This window comes from Euprymna scolopes, chromosome 10, assembly GCF_053919585.1.
Source record: "Euprymna scolopes isolate OS-2025 chromosome 10, ASM5391958v1, whole genome shotgun sequence".
Lineage (NCBI taxonomy): Eukaryota > Metazoa > Mollusca > Cephalopoda > Sepiida > Sepiolidae > Euprymna > Euprymna scolopes.
The window spans coordinates 19,150,023-19,172,818 of NC_136491.1; the positions used below are offsets into that span (position 1 = coordinate 19,150,023).

The 22,796-nt window shown below is 35.7% G+C and overlaps 1 protein-coding gene across 1 annotated transcript in view; it reads left to right on the forward strand.

Annotated features, from left to right (window-relative positions):
- LOC145285833 (EF-hand calcium-binding domain-containing protein 6-like) overlaps nucleotides 1–12,534 on the forward strand; it is a 288,961-nt gene extending 276,427 nt beyond the window's left edge. Inside the window, exons 35-36 of the mRNA XM_080134267.1 lie at nucleotides 7,955–8,142; nucleotides 12,232–12,534. Coding sequence (XP_079990393.1) covers nucleotides 7,955–8,142; nucleotides 12,232–12,501 — 458 coding nt within the window. The 3' untranslated portion in view covers nucleotides 12,502–12,534. The remainder of the gene's footprint in view (nucleotides 1–7,954; nucleotides 8,143–12,231) is intronic.
- The last annotated feature ends 10,262 nt before the right edge of the window (nucleotides 12,535–22,796 follow it).

Consider the following 22,796-nt stretch of genomic DNA (forward strand, 5'->3'; position numbering starts at 1 on the left):
TTTATTTTTAATTTTTAATCAACTTATATGCGTGTCACGTTTGTACAGTGGTAACGTCACCAGCTTTGAGTGCTACATTTCGATTTCGATTCTAGCCGATGGCACCCAAATACTTTTTTCTTACTTTTAAAATCACGACTCTATAATAATGTATACGAAATCTGGACAAATTAAAATATCATATTTAAGTGTATTTTACGCTCAAGCAACCCCCCTCCCCGCTAATTGGTTATCTAAAAAAAAAAATCAAAGAGATGCATTTTAAGTAAACACTATTATGTAATAACTTGTCATGTTGAATTAGTAAAAATTCAAAAAATTATGCAACATGATCGAAAAGAAGATCTGCTAGATCTAATTTTTTTACAAAAAAAAAAAAAAAATTATCAATCCAGCATTATTGAAATAGCAAAAATTACATGAAAACAAGGGAGATAAATCGGTTTGTCATACGGAATTACTTACGACAGACTAAATCATTAAAATATATTATTCGATAAATCTTATTTTTTTCTTGTAATTATTTTCCTACTTTGTCATTTTTCATAATTTTTAGAAATTTTACTAATTTCGACATGGCACATAATTACGTAATTACGTTTTTTTTTTTACTTAAAATGCATTTTTAATATCCAATTATAATGCATAATTATTGGAATATTTTTTGGCGAATTTCAGTAAAATCAGTAAACGCTTCATAAACACAAAATTTCGTATATATAATTATTAGTCAGAAAATGTTTCCAATTTCACCCCCAAAATATTTTATTGTCAGACAATTGTTTCTGCCCATTCTGAAATTAATTTACATACAAAATATCATAAGCACTTATAAAAAGTTTTATCAGTGTACATCCACCACAGTCAGACCAAGAACATCAATATTTTGTCATATTTATTAAATTTATATATTTCCATTTTTTCTCTCAGATCAATATATACTGGAAACATTTCTGTTGAACCTACAAACTTAAACCTTAAATAGTATTTTTCCTTTTGATATTTCATAAGATAAGACGCATTTCATTACTAAGCTCAATTAGCTCGTTTTGCTAGAGAAAAATATTATTGTAGAATGAAATTGACACTTATCTTCTATATATCTATATATATAAAAGCGAAATGTGTGTATGTATGTATGTTTGTTTGTATGTATGTATGTATGTGTGTGTGTTTGTGTGTTTGCTAAAAACTTCCGACAGACACGACGAAAATCACAAACTTGGTATCATATTGAAGCTCCATCCTTCACTCGAAAAATATAAAAAAATTGGCCAAAAACGTTCATTTTTTCACCCTGAAATCGACAATTTTCGAAAGGGGTGGGGGTCGACAAAAACGGTCCTCTCGTGAAGACGACCGGTTCTACGCATGCGTCAGCTGACGTCATGACCTGATTTACTTTAAATAGTTGAAAAACTAAATTTCATGTACATCGCGTTAGGTCGGTTGGTTAGTACGTTGGTTCATTATCTAAACGTTTTGGGTTCGAATCGTGGTGTGAGATGTCTTTTTTTTTCTTTCGATTTTTTAAATTCAAATATTGAACCAGTGTTATTTAAGCCATTTTTCACGTAACGTTCGTTTTTCTGTTTTTTTTTTATTTCGCTTATCCACCCCCGACCACACACCCAAAAGCACCCAGGTACCCACCGATTTTTTAAATTCTAATATCAAAACAGACTTATTCAAGCCATTTTTCACGTGTTCGTTTTTCTGTTTTCTTTTTTGTTTTTTCGATTTTTACATTTAACATCGTTAGTTTGCCTTACGTTAGTTTTTTTTGTGTTTTTTTTCGATGTTTTGATTACCCCCCCCCCACTTAAGTTTTAATGTTGTTTTCTTTTTTTACTTCGCTTATAACAAACAAACCTGGTCATTGACCTCTACGTCATCATCGCAACGCTCTACAACTTCCGTGCACGCACCTGTCAATTTGCTTCTTACTTAAATAAATTCAAACATCTTTCAGTAACTCATTCTGGCTGGCCAATTTTATTTTAAAACTTCGCCTCAGGGCTTCGGGTTTGATCCTACCCCCCGCCCCCGGTTTCTTTTTTATTTAACAGTACACACACCTCCAAATACCCAGGCAATACCCAGGTAGTCTAGATATATAAAAGGCAAATGCAGCGTGCGCATTTTTGTATGTCCAAAAAAGGCTTTTTTCGCCGGCGGTCCTGGAGTCGTTACTATCGCTTAGAACTATTTATATACACCCTAGATAATAATATCTAGGATTTGGGAACGCGCGTCGCGTTTAGATTTATTTATAGCAGCTTTTACAAAATTATTGCTATTTTGGCTTCTCACGTGTTGATTCGGCTTTTTTGTATAAAAAGCGGCCGGGAACAATGCGAGGAAAATTCCTTATATCAGACAATTGCTATTCAATTTGGACAATCCCCTGTTTATGAGGAGCTGATTTCTCCCTAACATCTTGGGGGAACAAAACCAGCCGAAGTTGAATAAACAAACCAAAAAAGAAAACCTGCCCTGCATTAAATGTTAACTTTATTGCGGGCACCTGTTAATTCAAACATCTTTCCGTTAGTATTTCTTGGTCGGCAAACGGTTAACGTCGCACTTTTTTTTTTTTCACACTTTATTATTTTCCAACTGCGCCTCAAGGCTTCGACTTCGATTCTTCCTACTTACCTACCCAAACTTTTTTTTTTTAAAACAAACACCCGGGCAACGATTTTTTATTATTCTTTTGTTTTGATTTACCCAAAACCACACACACCTCCAAACACCCGGGTGACGCCCCCCCTCCCTCCGCTAGTCTATATATATAAAAGCGAAAATGTGTGTATGTATTTTCGCTTCTTGTGTATGTCCAAGAAAGGCTTTTTTCCGAGAAGCGGTCGGTCGGCCCACAACTTCTTAAAACTTTTTATATGACATATATATCATAATATCTGTGAGTTAACAACGGAGGTCGCCTGTCTATTTAATTTGCTCGAATTTAAAAAGATAAATATTCAACATTTTTCGCTCGTCGCATGTAGATTAGGCTTTTTCGTATAATAAAAGCGGCACTAATTCTGGCGGTATTTTTCCGGTCGTCGGAAATGTCCAAAAGCAATCCTTATATCAGGCAATTGCTATTCAATTTGGACAATCCCCTTTTTATGAGGAGCTGGTCTCCCCCCCCCCAACATCTTGGGAAAATAAAAATAAAAAAAGCATTCCTGCAGTAAATAAATACTACCCCCCCGCAGTCAAAGTTGACCTCATTAAGTCATTAAAACGTGCATCTGCCAATTCTAAGTAATTAAATAAATTCAAACGTGTTTCTGTTAGTATTTCGTGATGGCCCAGTGGTTAACGTCGCACATTCTTTTTCACACTTTAATTTACAACTTTGCCTCAAGGGTTTGGGTTCGATCCTCATACTTACCTACCAAAACTTTTTTTTAATTTTACTCCCCCCTTCCCCCGAGAGTTTTGATTTACCCCAAACCACACACACCTCCAAACACCTGGGCAATGCCGGGTACCCCCCACTAGTCATCATATAAAGGGCTGATATGTAGATATTGTTTAATTCAAGTAAGAATTTCCCTAATAGATTATCCATTCCAAATATGCTGTGATCAGAATCCAAAGAATGGACTTGCCCATCTGAGAATAAGGAAACATTCCAGCTATCTTATAAACTCGTTATCTAATGTCTTTTTTTCCTTTTTCTTTTTTAAAGGTGTTCACTTATCAATCTGATTGTAGCCAGTTTGAACAAATAGCAGTTTCTCGTCAGCCAAGAAAAGAACTTACAACAAAAAATAGTTTGTTAGAAAAATATAAAAGACTCATTTATTTCTCACTCTGTGTTGCACACTTTAGTCGGTAGACAGATGGGAGGAGCCAGAGGTGGGCAGATTTCAACAACTCAGCGACGTGACTCGTGGCTAACCATCACTCTTTGACTCTCTTTTCTCTGCAGTCTCGCTTGCTTATATCAACCTGTTCTCTTGTAGGCGTTTAACCCCAGCAGCTGTGAGGTCAACTACTTGACCTATTCACTTCTGATGACGTCAGTTTTGACAGATCTGCATTCATCAACCGGTTACTTTACTCTGTTGACCGCTTGCATGTGTATGTGTGCGCATGTGTGTGTGTGTATGTGTGTGTGTGCGCACAGTCTCAACATGTGACAATCAAGAGCAAAAGATTAATGAGTATCAGATGAGGATTATGACAAGATCGTTTTCCAGAGAATGTGATTTTGTGTGTTCGTGTTGTGAATACGTTTTTGAAATGGTTGTTATATCCTGAGAAAAGTAACCAGCTCCTTATATTATGCTAGATGATACATTGTCGAGGTATGTGACTTCATGTGTTCATGTTGTTTAACCTTGAAGTAGTATTTTTTTTATCTCTTTACATCAAATGGCTTCATGCTTTGTCTAGAATGATTTTCATAAAAGAAAATGCTCTCTGTGGCAGATAGCTTTTTGCGACTGCCAAGTGGATGATAGCATTAGAAAATATATCGATATCTTTCTTGTCTCGTTGGATCGTTGGATCACACGATAGCCAATCAGCTTGTTGTCATGTTGGATCACACGATAGCCAATCAGCTTGGAGAGTTCATTAATTTCATGTGTCTCCTGAAGAACTACTTCAACATCTTCAGGGAACACTCTATACTGTTGTCTACAATTTTCGAAGATGTTGAAGTAGTTCTTCAGGAGACACATGGAATTAATGAACTCTCCTAGCTGATTGGCTATCGTGTGATCCAGCTACCTTGCAGGGGCAGTTGTTAACATAAAGAAAATTAATGCTAGATGATACATTGCCGAGGTGTGTGACTTGATGTGCTCATGTCATGGGGACGTTTCTGGAAGGACCATTATGTCCTGAGCACGGCAACCAGAGCCCTGAGTGTTAAACACAATAAAATGATAAGCACATCCCCTTTAGATCAATTATAATCGTCCAAATCTTTGTGATCATATCCAATATTATTATACCAAAAATATTGCAACATCCTCAAATCAACAATCAAATTGACACTGAACAGCATACAGAGCTCAAATAGTTTAGATGAAAATATTGCTTACTATTTCAAGCAAGAATTCTAATAGATTATCCCCTTGTGGATTAGCAGACAGTCAGAACTAAGAAAATGGACTTGTCCATCTGAATATAATGGAACATTCCAGCCGCCTTATAAACCGGCTTTCTAATTTCTATTATTTTGATTAATCGGACAATTATTCTCATCTAAGGTATTATAAGCACAACGTTTCAGTCACTGAACTCCGCGATCTTCTTCGGGTGCTGATTACATGCTTCCTTTTCTCTACTAAGAAAAAAATGATCTCCCAAAACACATACTAAAATCTTTCGTTGACATCTATGCTGATGACACGACCATCTATGGCAACACATCAAAGGCCGGAAATGATGATGTTCTCTCTGATTCTCTCTCCTCTGATCTTGAGCGCGTGGTACAGAGGGGAAAGAGGTGGCTGGTTACCTTTAATGCATCTAAGACCAAGCTCCTATCATTACATCATAAACGCTCTGATCCCCATTTGGCATCAATTGAAATGGATGGCTCTCGTCTAAGGGAGGCCCCAGGATTTGATAAGCTCCTGGGTTTGACCTTTACACCTGATCTTAAATGGAACACATACATCAAGTCTGTGACCAAGGTCGCTGGGAAAATGGTGGGATCCTTCTACCGCTCCAGAAGATATCTCACTAATGATGCAATTCTCTATCTATATAAGAGCCAAGTACGTCAAAAGATGGAGTACTGCTGCCACATCTGGGCGGGGGCTGCAAAAAAACAGCCTATCCTGCCTTGACGGAGTACAAAATAGACTCCGTGGCTTGGTGGGGGGTGCCCTTATCTCTACCCTGCAACCTCTTTCCCACAAAAGAGACGTAGCGAGCCTGTCATTGTTCTATCGTTACTTCCATGGCAGGTGCTCGTCTGAGCTCCATTCTCTGGTCCCCCCTCGCCAATCTTTCTCAAAAAACACCCGACTAGCTGAAACCACCATCAATAATTTTCCCCACTCCCTATCTGTGCCTAAATCAAAACGTAGATACCATGAACAAAGCTTCTTTCTTAGAACTGCATGCCTGTGGAACTCTGTTCCACTTGCCTGTTTCCCTCCCGACTTCAACCTGGATGTCTTCAAGTCCAACACAAACAAATTCCTGATGAACCGCCCCCCCAAGTAATGACACCTTACCAATTCTCCAATACTATTGCTACACTATCCCATTGATTACTGTACACACAATAACCCTTATCCCTGAGTGGCCATTGGGCCTTGATAAGTGGTGAACTCCATGTAAAAAAAAAAAAAAGAAAAAAAAAAGGGGGTTAGCTCTGCATTGCAAGAAATCGAACCATGGGTGTAAGGGTGGATCTGGAGATAATAAAGAAAGTACAATCTTCAGGGGTCACCAAGATATTTTTTAAAGGCTTTTCTGTGACTCAATTGGCTTTCTAATTGCTTTGGCCGATGGTTAAGAATAAATAACATAGATATCAATTTGAATATTATATTTGTAGTAAAAAACAGTACATGGATATCAATTTGAATATTATATTTGTAGTAAAAAACAGTACATGGATATCAATTTGAAAATTATATTTGTAGTAAAAAACAGTACATGGATATCAATTTGAATATTATATTTGTAGTAAAAAATAGTACATGGATATTAATTTGAATATTATATTTGTAGTAAAAAATAGTACATGGATATCAATTTGAAAATTATATTTGTAGAAAAAAATAGTACATGGATATCAATTTGAATATTATATTTGTAGTAAAAAATAGTACATGGATATCAATTTGAAAATTATATTTGTAGTAAAAAATAGTACATGGATATCAATTTTCATAATGTTTTCATAATATTTACATAATGTTTTCGTAATATTTACATATTTGCATAATTTCACATAATATGTACATATTTTCCTAATATTTACATGATATTTTCATATTTTCCTAATATTTACAAATATTTACATTATATTTTCATAATATTTATATAATACTTGCATAATATTTCATATTTGCATAATAATTACATAATATTTTCATAATATTTACATATTTTCATAATACATATATAATATTTATATATTATTTACGTAATTGTTTTTTAATATCTATATAATATTTTTATTATTATATAATATTTTAATATTTACATGATATTTTATAATACGTACACAGTATTTACATATTATAGCCATAATATATTTATAATATCTACATTACATCGACATGATATTGATATACTGTTTACATATGTATATGAATATTTTCATACTATTGACATATTATTTATATTATATTTACATACTATTTTCATAATACACTTTATTCACATAATATTTGCATACTCTTTATTTAATAGTTACACAGTATTTGCCTAATAGTTTCAGAATAGTTAAATATAGTTACATATATTTACATAATATTTACATATATACAATAATAAGAAGTGTGAGTACACCCTTGAAAACCAGAATCGGTTTAAGGCTCCTAAAATTCATACTAGACTTGTTGACTTGTGGTGCAACGGATAAAAGTGCTGGATTATAATAATTTCTAAGTGAAAGTTTTTTGAAGGTTGAAGGTTCAATCATTGGTATGGGAAATAATACAATTATGAATTACTTAAGATTTCTGGCCATCTGACGGAGCAAGCCCCCTTCTCCCCCTGTTGATTAAGTAAAGTTTTCCATTTGAATTCTAAAGTTCAACAAAATTCATCTGAAGAAGATCAGGTGTTATATCAACCGAAACAAATATCCACGGGGAGAACAAAAATCCAAATAATAAAAAAATAACATTTACGTATATGAATTTGTGGCCGACATTCAGCGTTTTTTTTTTTTATCTTTATACAATTCGCATCATAATTTTTTCACTCAGTTTTAATCAAAGTTGTTTTTGCATTTCAGAAATTTTGCTTCATTTCATGAAAAATATTTCAGAAGAGAAATTTATGAAATTGAAAGAGAAATTTGATATCAAGGGCGACGGAACCCTTGCTTACAGGGATCTGATCCGTTATTTTATCTTTGATTCAAAGCCGACTCGGATTGTTCCCGGACAACATCGGTTGTTAAGACAAGGTGATAACGATGAGGTAAGGAGATTTTTTGAAAAGCTAAAATTATGATACAATACTAAGAATCTATATCATATTTCTCTTAGTCTGTCTGTCTATCTGTTCCATTTTCTTTTGGAAATTACTGGGCCGATCTGGCTGAAATTTTGCATGGACTTTGTTATAATAAGATCCAGCGAACTAAGTATTATGGTGTACAGCCGATGCACAGTTAGGGATTAATTGGAATTAGTCACTACAATACCAGAGTTACTGTAGAAATTTTTTTGGGAAATTACAGAGCCGATCTGGTTGAAATTTTGTATGGATCTTTATTATGATAAGGTACAGTATTATGGTATCTGTTCATTTCACAGTTAAGGATTAATAAGGATTAGTTACCACAATACCACATTTACCCGAAAAGTTTTCTCATGAACTACTAGGAAGATCTGGCTGAAATTTTGTATGGTATGCTCAGGTGCAGTGAAGTATACGTTATGGTATCCATTCGATGCACAGTTATGGATTAATAGGAATTAGTCACCACAATACCGCATTTACTTTACAAGTTTTCTCAGAAACTACTGAGTCGATCTGGCTGAAATTTTGTATGGACAATTATTATTTTAAAGGTGCAGCGAACTAAGTATTATGGTATCTGCTAGGGAGTAATGGGGATTAGTATTTAATACAAAAATAAGCACAAATTTAACCATATTCAACCATCAATCTAGCATAAAGCACTCATTTTTAGTCAACGGCCTATAACTTTTGCCCGTTTTTTACGAATTAAAATGTCTTCTATATTATATCTAGTTGTTTCTCTGTTTATTTCCTTTGTTAGCCTGATATTAATGTTATATCTAGTTGTTTGTCTATCTGTCTATTCTCCTTGTTAACCTGTTATTAATGGACTAAAAGAATTTGGTTCATTAATTGTTGCTAACAGCTATTACAATAAATATACTCAAACAAAAGGTTAGGAAATAAAATTTAGATACTTATGTGGAATACGGATCACGTTAGCATTGGTATATTCCAGCAGGTTCCGCAAACTGCCAAAATGTGCCAAACGAAAACATTGTGATTTTCGTTTTGGCGAAAATGTTGGCCAGTGTTTAAAACGCTATAAGCAAATAGAAGAAAACAAGCATGCTATGATTATTTCAATGAAAAAAAATATATAATTTTTGTTGTTATGGAAAAAATACAATGGAAAATTTTAAGGAAATTAAAAGGTAAAGCATTCAAATTAAGGAAAAAACACTCACTGTATGGTAAGTTTTTCTAAAAATTTATTTTATCATTATTACAAAGACAATATAATGCAACAACTAGTAGCAAACAATTATTTTACTATTATTAGATATTGACCGGGCAACGTGCTTTACCAATGAGTCCTCCACATTCTTATATGATGCAAACTCTTTCGGCTTGAAGAGATTTGAGTTTATTGCACTCAATATGTAATTCCTACTGCGGGGGATCACCAATGTTTGTGCAAATTTCTTGTCACATGCTGTGGATTTGAGTCAGGACAATGATGATCCTCTGCTAGAAATAGAAGGCTACCATGTTATATTCAACCGGGAAGCAGGGCAGTAGAACAGTGTTCCTGGTGCAGGCAGTTCTGGGAAAGAAGCTTTGTTCATGGAATCTGCGTTTAGATTTAGGCACAGTTAGAGAGTGGGGGTGGGGGAATTGTTTATCATGGTTGTAGCTAGTCGAATGTTTTTGTGAAAGTTTGGCAAGGGGGAGCCATTGATTGGAGTTCAGTCGGATGGGCAGGGGTTATATTCTGTTTCTAGGCAAGCTAGGATTTCCCTATCCTAGGATAATGCAAATTATTCCTTCGAATAACATTTGAAAAGATAGTGGCTGCTTCCCGTTTCAACAGAGTATGCAGAATGATTAAAAAAGTTAAACATAAAAAGACTAACTTGAGCTGAAGCATGCATGGGCTATTGAATGTTATTTAACAATTGCAATGTGGTTACCGTTGGTATTTAATGAACATGTGTCGGGGATGTCTCCCAAAATAGGACAAAATACTGAAATGGAAATTCTCCCCAAGAAATGACAGAGCCTCAGGTTTTATTTTCAGCAATTTTTTTATTCTAGAGTGTTTTTTCCCCTTTTGGAAAGTTGCAATGCTTATTCTGATTATCGCCATTTCTGACCCTCTCTACTCAGAGCCATCATGATCTATCAACCATCTCTGTCCCTCTCCTGACTCCAATTGACTCTAACTAATTTCCACATATCTCAAAATGACCATCTTCCCTTCTAAATGACGTCATTAGTATACGCCACTGAGATAATCACCTGATGTTTTTACATGTCATTATTTCTAATTTGTCAACCAAATTTTTATAATAAAATTTTTAAAGTTACATTCCTAAATTGATGTAAAAAAAATATTTATTTTAAATATTTTTTTATTATTCTAAAACATATTTTAGCTGACAAAGCTTTCAGGCTTGAATAATTGTAATAATCATCGACCAGCTACTTTTCGGCATTCGATCGATGCCTCTATTCAGTCTCAAAAGACAAAGGATACCCCTGTAGGGGCAGTTACGCATGTAATTGTGAGGCAAGGGTCATGCAATCCCTAACCACATCTCTCCTGAATCGACACTGTTTGGGTCCAGTGGCAAGGAGAAGACTGGAAACAATGCCGAGATAAGCAGAGAGTACATACAGCACCTGGAAGTTCCGAATGGTCACCCATTTAGTACTGACCAGGTTCAACGTTGCTTAACTTCGGTGATGCATTAACCTGCTAATATTTAACACTATGACTTTTTAAAAAATATTCCCGCAATATTTTTATTGTGTTTATCAATTATTGGTTGCTGTAATTTCATTGGCTAAGTGTTTTCCAACGGTTCACATAAACCTGGAATATGCCAACTATAACACAGTCCATATTTTTCATAGTTTTATCAAACTATATATTTTATTTTTGCTTTCACATAATACAAGAGGAAAATAATACATTGCATAATTTGTTTTTTTTTTTGTGGGGGTGGGGTGGGTCTAAGATCATTATTGTCAGAGTAGCTTCTGGTGGGACCTCTTGATGCCATCTTAGTGAGAACTTCTATGGCTTTTCCTTCTCAATTGTCTACAAAGTCTTCATTCTTTACTAATTCTTTCATTTGTTTCCCCCGCTCTCTCTTGTTTCTCCCGCTGCCCTGCTTTTAATAACTCTGCAGACCTCTTCCACAAACTCCACAACCCAACTATGAAAAATTCCAACAAGCAAATCAAGAGAAAATCCAGAACCACAACTTCCAACATAAACCTGCATTACAAGGTCTCCTTCTCTAACATCAGGGATCTACGTTCCAACCTTCCAGAGGTTGAAATCCAATTGCGGGAGATCAAATCTTACCTGATTTTCTAGTCTGAAACTGGCATTATTTTTTAGGCAATTTCTTCATCAAAAGCTATTCTAACTTCATATCCAAATCCAACCATCAAGATCGCCATAGACATGGAATATGTGCCTTTATGATAGTGGAACATGGTTTTGAAAGCCAGCTTATCATTATTATTTTGTAGTTTTTTTTTTAACTAAGGAAATTAAATTTTATGACAAAGCAAGACATTTTGTTTTGATCCACCCTGTTTAATAAATAAGGTGGAGAAAACTCAATTCGAACTACCGATATCAAAATCAGCCTTGTAATGGCTACAATTTACTATTAAAATAGCTAAAAGTTGTAAAAAATGATTTTCTATATATAAAAAAACTACTTGATCAAGTTAAGTGATTTTTGGAATATGACATTTTCGTTCCATGACAGATACGACCATCAAAGATTTTTCTGTGCTTTTGTTTATTTTAATTAAATTGAATTCTGGATAAGAATCAATTTTTTTTCAAATTTGTTTTTGTAATTTTTTTTTTCAAATTTGTTTTCACCAATAAAAATCAATTGTTGAAAAAAATCTGACTGAAAAACAAATTTTCTATAATTTCAAATATGAAGATTTGTTTCCCTTTATAAGACAAGTTGCCGCCTTAAACTAAAAAATAACCACTTTTTTCCGGATCTAAATTATCTTTCCTTTGATTCATTTTCTTGACATTTATGAAAATCGTTTCCTTTCCAGTTTGAAACTGTACCAACTGAAGGTTTGCTTGGTGAAGCCTTGAAAAGACTGCGACAGTGTGTCATGAAGAACTGGAGACTGATGCAGCGTTCATTCCAAGTCGCTGATCCATCGAAGACTGACCACGTGGACATAATAACATTCCGTCAAATTCTCAAGTGCCACAACGTGAATCTGACTGAGGAAGAATTTTTTCAGATTATGTCATTTTATGACAAAAATTTCTCAGCATCCATTAACTATTTTTCCTTCTTAAGAGCATTTCTATAAAATTGATTTTTTTTTCTAAGAATTTGCACCATATTTGTGTTTCTTTCTTTTTTTTTTTTTTTACTTTATAAAAAACATATTAAAATTCTTTTCAATCCGTATAAATAATGATTAACAATTTTCGTTTTTTTTTTTTAAATTTATTTCTAATAAACTCAAAAATCCATGATATTTTTCAAATTTCAAATGCATTGAAACAATGTAAACAATTCTACTTAAAACTAACACGAAACAACTGGAATTGAACATAAATACTCAATCTTGAACAAAACCTATGGCTAGGTAATAAAATGTTGCATTAAAAAAAAAAGGGAAAAAATATTGTATTTTCCTGATGATGACTCTTATATGGGTCGAAAATTAAAATCTAAGTAAATAAATATGTTTATTTTAAAGTCCTTATTTTGACTGGTTTCTAAATTGTTATATTTCATCAAAAAGATGTTTTATTCATTTAAATACATATGTGGGGACATAATAAAAATCATCACTCTTGCAAACGATCTTGTGTTTGCTTAGCTTGTAAAATGCCAGCAGAAAATGTAGAAAAGAAAAGACAAGCATAATTTTGTAGGTCATTCATTGGTGAACAACGTATGCCATTAATTTGCATATGTAGACAATTGGTAACATTTAAATGGGACGAATTCTAAAGCATGGGAGTTGAGTTGAGTTTTTTGTTGGACAGCTTAGAACGAAAGCGAACAGTGGAAGATAATATCGAATACACAAGGATTTATTGGAAGTTGAGGAAAGAAAGGAAAAAAGACTTTCGTGCGTTGTGTCGACAAGAGGACGGTTTGGCACTGCCAGTTTTTTTTTTTTTTTTTTCACCCTTTCCATTTTATACAAGGAAAAGGGTAACGACCAACGTCCGTGTTCATAACGGTCGCAGAAGCATATGTCGAACTTCTTTCCCTAACAAGAAAAAAAAAAAAAAAAAAAAAAAAAAACCATGGTACTAATGTACTTAATGATCCACACTATTTATTAAATAGTATTTTCAAGTTCAATTAAAGTTTTATGATATCTGTTTTTATTAAATTGTTAGGTGAAAGTATAGCATAGGTACCTAACACCCTCCCGTCCCCATGTTAAGAATGGCTTTCTAAATAATAACGTTATTATTTCAGCACGGATCAGTAAGTGCATGAGTACCAAAAACATTAATAAATAGCAACAACTCGGAAACAAATTCTAAAAAATAAATTTTATTTAACCAGAAGTAGTTTATTTTTATATAAGGGAGATGTGTCATTTATATTCGGTCCTGAATGTTCATGATCTCCCTTGAGCATGAAATTAAAAAGATTTAGGCCCACGATCAAGAAGGAAAATGTGCATTTGTATATGACAAAAGTCCAGAATTATAATCCAAGTGAAAACATAATATTTGTGTAACTGTAAGGGTATTGGCTGGAAATATTTTGTGACTGAGAAAATTATTATTGCAAACATATTTTATGAGAAAGCATTGCAAATGAAGGAAAGAGTTTTGCAAGGAAAAATATTAATTCTTTGTTATTTGCAATAATAAAAGGATTGAGTAATTTATCCGTCACAGTTTGAACTTGGTTTTCTTAGCGGTGCAGTTTTATGTCTTTTTAAAAAAATTTTTTCAATCTTCACCCCAAACAAGGCACAGTGCCACTTTGAAGTAGGAGGCTACTATTGTGGACATAATTTGTGGGGGCATTATGAAGGGAGATGAGTAGAAAGATATTTGTTCACATTACACTTGAACTTCTGCATATCAGTACAGTTACGAAAGCAGAATCCCGGAAGAGAGTTTCAGAGACTTGCAGTTCTGGGGAAGAAACTACTGGAGTAAAAAGCTTTTTTACACCTAGGGATCTCTACTGTAAAGGGGTGGGACTTAGTTGCTTGGGAAATTTTATCTCAATATTGATTTAACATGAAAATTATGTCTTTATATTTCATTAAATTTTTAGTTAAACAGTTTTTGACATATTATTATAGACTGAAAAAATTAAACTAGAAATATATACAGCTCTACGAACTATTGTTACAGATAATGGTTTCATATCTATTTGTGTATTTAACTGTTTATTAAACTCTTTTTTTTTTTACTAGTCTTATTTAATTATTTTTTAACGGTCTTATTTAACTCTTGTTTTAACGGTCTTATTTAATTCTTTTTTAATGGTCTTTTTTAATTCTTTTTTTTAACGGTCTTATTTAACTCTTTTTTAACGGTCTTATTTAACTCTTTTTTTTAATAGGCTGTGACTCATCTAGTTTGTATGTGCATGTGTCAGAGTAAATGAAACATGACGACATACCTGTTTCTGCTGCTCCTCCTGGGGGGATTCGCCAACGTCTTGAGGGAGCTGGATTCTGTTACAACAGGCCGCATGCAAGACAGACACAAGACAAATGAGTTGTTTTTATATATATTCTTATTCACTCCCAGGCATTTCATCACAGCAGAACTGGAGTAAATGACGATCTTCGGTTTGTAGTTTCTCTGCTTCCATTTTGAAACCATCGCCCCCTTATGAGGAGACTTGTTTTTACCCATCTTGTCTCTTTGGCGTCTCCATAACCAACTCACTAAAATTGACTCAGCTTAATCAAATTGGACCCCTTGACATGTCAGATCTGATCCCCGTTTGCAGACCTTCCGGTGCAACTCAATGGTCACCCAGTTTGATACCTGTTGCAACATAACCCTTTGACCTTTTCTCCACCTGCAATGCTCGCCCAACTTACTGTTTCCCACGATTTAACTCTGTTATTTACTTCGCTTAATAGATGGACAATTAGATAGATAGATAGACAGATAGATACAAATATTTATAAATTTATTATCTCTTTTACTAGAATATTTTGTCCTTTACGTTTCCATGTTTAAGCTTAATCATATTACTTTTCATGCTCGCATTTTTCTATTGTAATCCATGATTTTCCAAGCTTCCAGTAAATTCACTTGTTCTGTTGAATTTCAGTCTTATTCTTTTGCCCCCATAAACATAACATATACATATGTAATAACAATGTACGGACCTCGTCTGCTTTCAATAAAATCCCCCCAATTATCTCCCTTTCATTCTCTCTGTTTCACTTGTTACTTCTCTTTTCACGAAAACTGTGAATTGGTAGCAACAGTAGTCACTGAAGCGACGTGGTTGCTATGGAAACCAGTCATAAAAAACATCGCTCACCTCCTTATGTTTTTTACGATTTTGAACACCAGAAAATTCATCATAACTTTTGCTTTAATGAACGAAAATTGAAAATTTTTTTTCACATTATAGCTGAGAAGGTGATCTATAAACTGTAATAATTGTTTGAAATTTGGTCGAAAAATGAGTGAGCGGTGAAGCTTTAAAGCCGTTCTAAACGACTAAAACTGCCACTTAGCCATATATTCAAACACTACCGTATATGTAGTCTGGCCTTGATGAAGGGGAAACTAAAACTTGATGCTATGGTTTATTTTTTTTTTTTACATGGGAGTTACACTTGTCAAGGCCTCAGGGCCACTCGAGGATAAGGTTTATTGCATATAGAGTGATCAATGAGATAATATCGTCGTAATCGTTAGTAATGGAGATTAGATAAATTGGATTACTTAAGGGGGGCGGTTTATCAGGAATTTGTTTATATTGGACTTGAAGACATCCAAGTTATAGTCAGGTGGGAAACAGGCAAACGGAAGAGAGTTCTACAGGCTAAAAGAAAGAAGCTTTGTTCATGGAATCTACAGTTTGATTTAGGCACAGATAAAAAGTGGGGAAAATTATTAACAATTCAAATGATCTGAAATAACAACAAAGGGAGACTTGATTCCAAATATTTATCATATGTTATATCTCCCCTCTTTTGGAAATAGGGTACGATAATGAATACCTTCGGTATCAAATAATCCTTATGCACTGTGAAATTTACTTTATGTATGAAAACCAAAGAGGGGAGATATAACATATGAGAAAATTTTGGAATCAAATCTTCCCTTGCTGTTATTTCAGATCATTTTAAAGCGTAGCAACAAGTTTTAGTTTCCTCTTCATTAAAGCCAGATGTTTTGGGTAAATATCAGATATTTTGTAATTCATATGCAAAATTTGGAAAACAAATGACTATGATTGAAACATTTTGTGGCCGTAAAAAGTGCCAAAAATAGGCTCTGGATGATAGATGATCCATCTTAATGTTCGACCTTAAGGACAAATGTCACATAGCTCACTACAAAAGTCAGGTCATTACTTTTCCAACGAGCCTTTATTTGCTAAATTATGCTCAATAGTCGCTGAAATTATTGAACCGTTATTAATCTTTTTATATATGCTTTCTATATTCGTTTTAAGGCAGTTTAAGGGGTAGATAACTCTTTGTGAGTTATGTCCCTTTGATTTCAACATTACATCCTTCTCATTCTTTGTGGAATGCATTGTCATTTTTGTTGTTGCTGTTGTTGTTGTTGTTGTTGTTGTTATATGTGTGTTACTTTATTGTGAAGTTGAGTCTGAATGGGAGCACTCTTTTTTATGATGGGTTTCGTTGTGGAAGTTGGCCACCCATTGAGGTTGTGGGTCTTCCTCAGTGCGCTTCCTGTGAATGTAGGTTTTACTCACCCTCAGAATCAAGAGTCAAACTCTTCTCTCTTGTGGAAAGCGCTTGAGCTTACTTGCTTGAGCAAAAAGGGGTTTCTGGTGACTTGGTGGTTTCCTTTCAGCACGGTTATCAGACTGCTTTTTTTTTTTTTTTACTATATATGGTTTGGGGTTGTACAGTGAGGGTAGCTTGTTTTGTTTCTTTTACCTGACCAGAACTTTGTCACTTAAGCAGAGAGATGTTGGTTTTGTATTTTCGTTTTTTTTCACATACCTTTCATTACCACTCCTTTCCTTTGGGATCATTTTTTTTTTTCTGTGCTGTCATGCATCAGTCCTAGTGCTGGTTTTCTCAAAGTAGATATAATGAGGTTTGGGGTTGGGAGTCTATAGACCCCCCCCCCCCCAAAAAAAAAAAATTTGAAAGAATCAGGAGTGGCAGGGGGAGGCAAAAGGGAGATAATCAGACAAACATCTTGTTCAGACAAAAAGTCTTAAGTACGTCGATATTTATTTTTCTGCCAGTACAAGTTTCGAAAGGAGATATTTTTTGTTGTGGTATGGTGGGTAGCTCTATATTGCCTTAGGAAGTGAGGTAACTAGGTTTTCTGGTTGCGACCTTCCACCGTGGTAGCAAGTATAAATCTTTTTAAAAGTATGCATAAAGTGTTCACATTCTCCATTTGCCTCAGGCCAAAGAAGTGTTAAAACCTGACTGAATGGCAAAGTCTCTGAAATTTTATCCTTGAAAGGATGGGGTGGGGACATTATCAGACTTTAAAACGGTTGCCTATCTTTGTCTGAGGCAAATCATGTTCAGGAGAAGAATAACTGCACTTTGGATAGTGAGTAGAGTATTTCAACTTCAAGGAATCTGCTATAGTTATCAATTATAACTAGCAGATAATCTCCAGATGGAAAAGGACCCACAAAGTCAACCAAAATTTCAGTCCATGGAGGAGTTGGATGAAGTTTGGAGGAGGGTTCACATTATGTGTGTCTTGGCTTTGAGGCTTGACAGGGAATGAAGCTGTGTACTGTTTCTTCCAATAATTTTATCCATTCCTGGAAACAACACTTTTTCTCTTATTAGTTAATTTGTCTTAACTATGCCTTAGTGTGTGTGATGACTGTCGCCTGTCTTTTTCCTTAATTTAGAAGTGATCACAAGACAGTGTCTTTGAAGGATGAGACCGTCACGTACTGATAGTTCATTCTTGACAGCTGGGGGTCATTCCATCATCCATCTACAACTGCAGCCTTCACTTTCTATCACAGAGGCTCTTCTGTAGCTGTAGCTAGCTGAGATAGTCTACAGGGTTTAGATCACTTTTCCCAGGCTGGTATATCAAACTTTATTGCCGGCAAACACCAGCACTCAATCCTGGAGGTTGTTGCAAACCTGTCTCTGCTTTATCGTTATCTTCATGGCAAATGCTCATCTGAGCTCTAATCTATGGTCTCCCCTGGCCTAACTTTCATGAAAAACACTCGTCTAGCTGAAACCACTGCCAATAGTTTCCCTCACTCTTTATCTCTGCCTAAACCTAAAAGTAGATTCCATGAACAAAGCTTCTTTTTTAGAACTATGTTCTGTTTTCCTGCTTTCCAACTGACTACAATATGGTTGTCTTCAAGTCCAACATAAACAAATTCTTGATGAGTCATCCCCTTAAGTAATCCAATTTATCAAATTTTCACTACTAACGATGACTGATATTTTCTCCTTAACCACTGTACACTCATCCCCTTATCCCCGAGTGGCCTCCGGGTCTTGATAAGTGGTGACTCCTTTGTAAAAAAAAAAAAAGAAAAAAAGCTTGTGGAATGCTAATACTTCTGTTTCTGATCATCTTCATTCTGTGTCCTTTTTTTATTAGTTGTCAAAGTGATTCACTGATAGTGGCATAGTGTGGGATGAATCTTGCCTAAGAATGAGCAAACCTCACTAACGTTGTATTAATTGTTTTGATCAGACTATTGAGTGCTATTTGTGCAACGTTTTGGTCAATGTAGCCTTCGACTTTTATCGCCATCTTGAAAAAGAAAGGAGAAAAATTACTGGCTCCGTAGATGGTTTGGTATTCTTGGAGTTGTTTGTTTTTCTTTCATTATTATTTTGTATGTGTGAAAAAAAAAATTTGGTTGACAAAGGGGAGTAACTCTAATAAAATTTGACAGGGGATTATCTCCCTTGTACTCTTGCAATTTTAAGGAGGGGTTGTACAATTTTTTGTTTTTCATTATAATTAGAGGTTCCCATATACTATTCATCTGTATGCTTGGTCTGCTTATTGATTGTTCTTTTTTTTTTTAGCATATGTGCCGCTTTAAGTCGTCTAACTCCCTATATTCATCCCTGTCAATTATTGTGACCTCATTCCATAAAGAGAAGTGTGTTCCTTTTTATTTCGTATGTGATCAGCTAGTCCCGACTTTTCGACCTTCCTCCATGTCACGGCTGTACGGAGTTCTTCTAGCCTTAACTTTAGAGGGCAAGCGGTCTCACCTTTGTATAATTTTCCACATTTGCATGAAATCTCATATTCGCATTTTTTTTTGTCATGAGACTTTTGGTGAGGGGCTTGACTTGTACTAGGCATTATTGGGGGATTTGGATTTTGTTATAGCAGAGACCTTCTCTGAGTCAGGTGATCATCCATTTTCATTGAAAATATGTCCAAAGAAGATTAGTTCTTGCACAGAAAAAAGGCATTTTTCTCTAAGCAGCTTGGCTCCTGCATTCTGTGGATGTTTCAATATAGCGCTATGATTCTTATCATGTGATGTTTGGTCGCATCTGTGACTTATGAGGCCATCTGATATGTTTTTTTACTCCTGGGATATCTCAGAGGAGGTCAGCAATTGTTTTTTGAAATGAAGGTTCATTTACTCCAAAAACTAGATGCTTGTAGCAGAATAATCCTGCATGTGTGGTGAATGTTGTGAGGTACCTGCTTGATTCTCCAAGTTCTAGTTGGTGATATGCATTCGAGAAGTCTGACTTGCTGAACACTGTTCACATTCAATGTTTTATTCTTTGAATGGCTCCATTTGCCTTCCTCGTGTCGATGCAAATACATACATCACCATTCTTTTTTAGGAATTACTACAACAGGGCTTACCCATAGGATAGGTCCAGTGACATCTTCAATCAAGTCCACTTCCTAGAGATACTTTACTTCTGTCACAACGTCCTTCCTCACATGGAACGGTTGCATCGATGTGGAGGCTGATGGTTAATCCAGAAATTTTTCCCATTTTTCAGTCAAACAGTGTTGGAAACTCGTCTGGAATGGGAAGTGTCACATGGAATGAAAAATTGAATGTTATACCTAGTGTTTCGACAGAGTGGGCACTAAATAAATTCTTCAGTCCAAGTAAGGGACTTTCACTGTTAACCACAAATATTTTGGCCCTGCAGGACTTGTCCCCAAATTTTATTGTAGCATTAATAAATTCTCAGACATATCCAAATTGTAGTGTTGTGTGCGGGTGGTTTGTGTTTTAAGCCATCGTATATACATCCAGCAATTATATTGACACTAGCATAAGTGTCTAAAGTGAAAATTTCTGGGGTATTATTCACAAGAGTGGTCACTTTCAATGTTTTAGGTCACGATGGGACTTTAACTGAGAATACAGATTCATCACTTAATTTGGAAGGGGATGCAGGAGGATGGGTGAAATGAATTTCTCTTATTTTTTTTTATTTTTTTTTTTTTATTACATTTTCACCCCAAACAAGGCAAATTGCCACTTTGGTGTAGGGGGCTACTATCAGGGGCAACAACTACTGGGGTACTATGTAGGGATTTGGGCAGCAAGATGTCGGTTCACGTTACACTTGAACTTCTGCACGTCAGTACTGTTGGGGAAGCAGGGACCTGGGATGGAATTCCAGAGTCTAGCGGTTCTGGGGAAGAAACTATTGGAGTAAAAAGATCTTTTACATCTAGGGATCTCTACAGTGTGGGGGTGGGATTTAGCAGCCTGTCGGGTTTGTCGAGGGTGCACACGTCGTGGGGGCACAAGTGATTGCAGTTCGTCAGAGCATTCACCACTAAAATACTTGTAGAAAAGGCAGAGGGATGCAACATTTCGTCGATGGGACAGAGGCTGAAGCTTAGATGCCAGTTCAGGGCCTATCAGGTTTGCGACTCTCTTTTGAACCTTGTCAAGGAGCGAGAGACTAGTAGCAGATGCACCAGCCCAGATGTGGCAGCAATACTCCATACATGGGCGAATGGTGGCCTTATAGAGGTACAGGATACTTTCGGGTGTTAGTAGTTTTCTAGCACGGTAGAGAGAGCCCACCTTTCTTGCAGCGGCCCTGGCAATGCCTTCAATGTAATTGTTCCAACTCATGTTTCCTGTGAACGTTAGGCCAAGGAGTTTGAAAGATGGACTCTCAGATAAAGAGTCGTTGGACATTGCTATGGGTGGTAGAGAGGGTTTCTTGTAATTATTGAATGAAACTAGTTTAGTCTTGGCAGCATTGAACGCGACCAACCACTTTTGTCCCCATTCCACTACAGATTGGAGGTCTTCCTCTAGTGTTTCTGCCATTTCTTTAGAAATGTGTTCATTCGTCTTCCTGCGTGCCTGCCATAGAGTGTAGTGTCATCAGCATATATACCCATCTCAGAGGCAATGTTGTCGGGGAGGTCATTTATGAATATCAGGAACAATAGAGGTCCAAGGATAGAACCCTGGGGCACCCCCGCATTTATATCATATTGTTTAGATGTACGACCGTCGAGGACAACCTGGATTTTTCTCTTATCTAAGAAGGATTTAATTATGTTAAGTATTCTACCAGTGATACCGTATGATCTGATTTTACTGAGGAGACCCTCATGCCATACCCTGTCAAAAGCCTTAGATATATCTAGAGCTACCGCTCTGCCCTCCCCCGCGTTGTCCAGTGAATGGTATATACGTTCAGAGATCACAGTTAGGATGTCTGCTGTGGAACGGGCTTGTCTAAATCCATATTGTTTGTCAGTCAGTAGTTTAGCATCTGTAAGATGATGGACTAGAGCATGGTTAATTATGGTCTCAAATATTTTGGCAAAAAGTGGGAGGAGGCTAATGGGGCGATAATTTGATGGGTCTGTCCTTTCGCCAGAATTCTTGAATACTGGTACAACAGAAGCAGTTTTCCAACAGACCGGAAAGCAAGCTTCATTAAGGCATTTGTTGTAGAGTTTGGAGAGAACTGAAGCTACTTCGGCTGAGCACTTTTTTAATAGCACAGCTGGGATAAGATCGGGTCCACATGCTTTTGAGGTATCAAGGTTTTTTATGATAGCATGCACCTGAGCAGGGGTGGTTTTCAGATCGTCTAGTGTGGCGTCTGTCCGCATAGGAAAGTCAGGTAGGGGGTGGTTGGAAGGGTCCAGTGTGGAGTTTGAGGCAAACCGACTGGCAAGCATGTTAGCCTTGTCGGTTGCTGAGGAGACAACCTCGTGATTGTTGGTTAGTGGGGGAATTGTTGATTGCCATTATAACCTGGGCATTGCATTCTCTCACAAAGTGATTCATTTTGTGGCATTTTTTACATTCTTTTTCTTGCGCTGGACAAATCGGGTATGTTGAAGTACTTGCAATAGTGGCAGGTCTGCTGTCCGCCATCTTTTTGTCCATCTTATGTTCGAGTATTTGAGGTGTCATGGCGGCTATTTTGCTACCAGTATCTAGAGCAGTTTTCTTTAT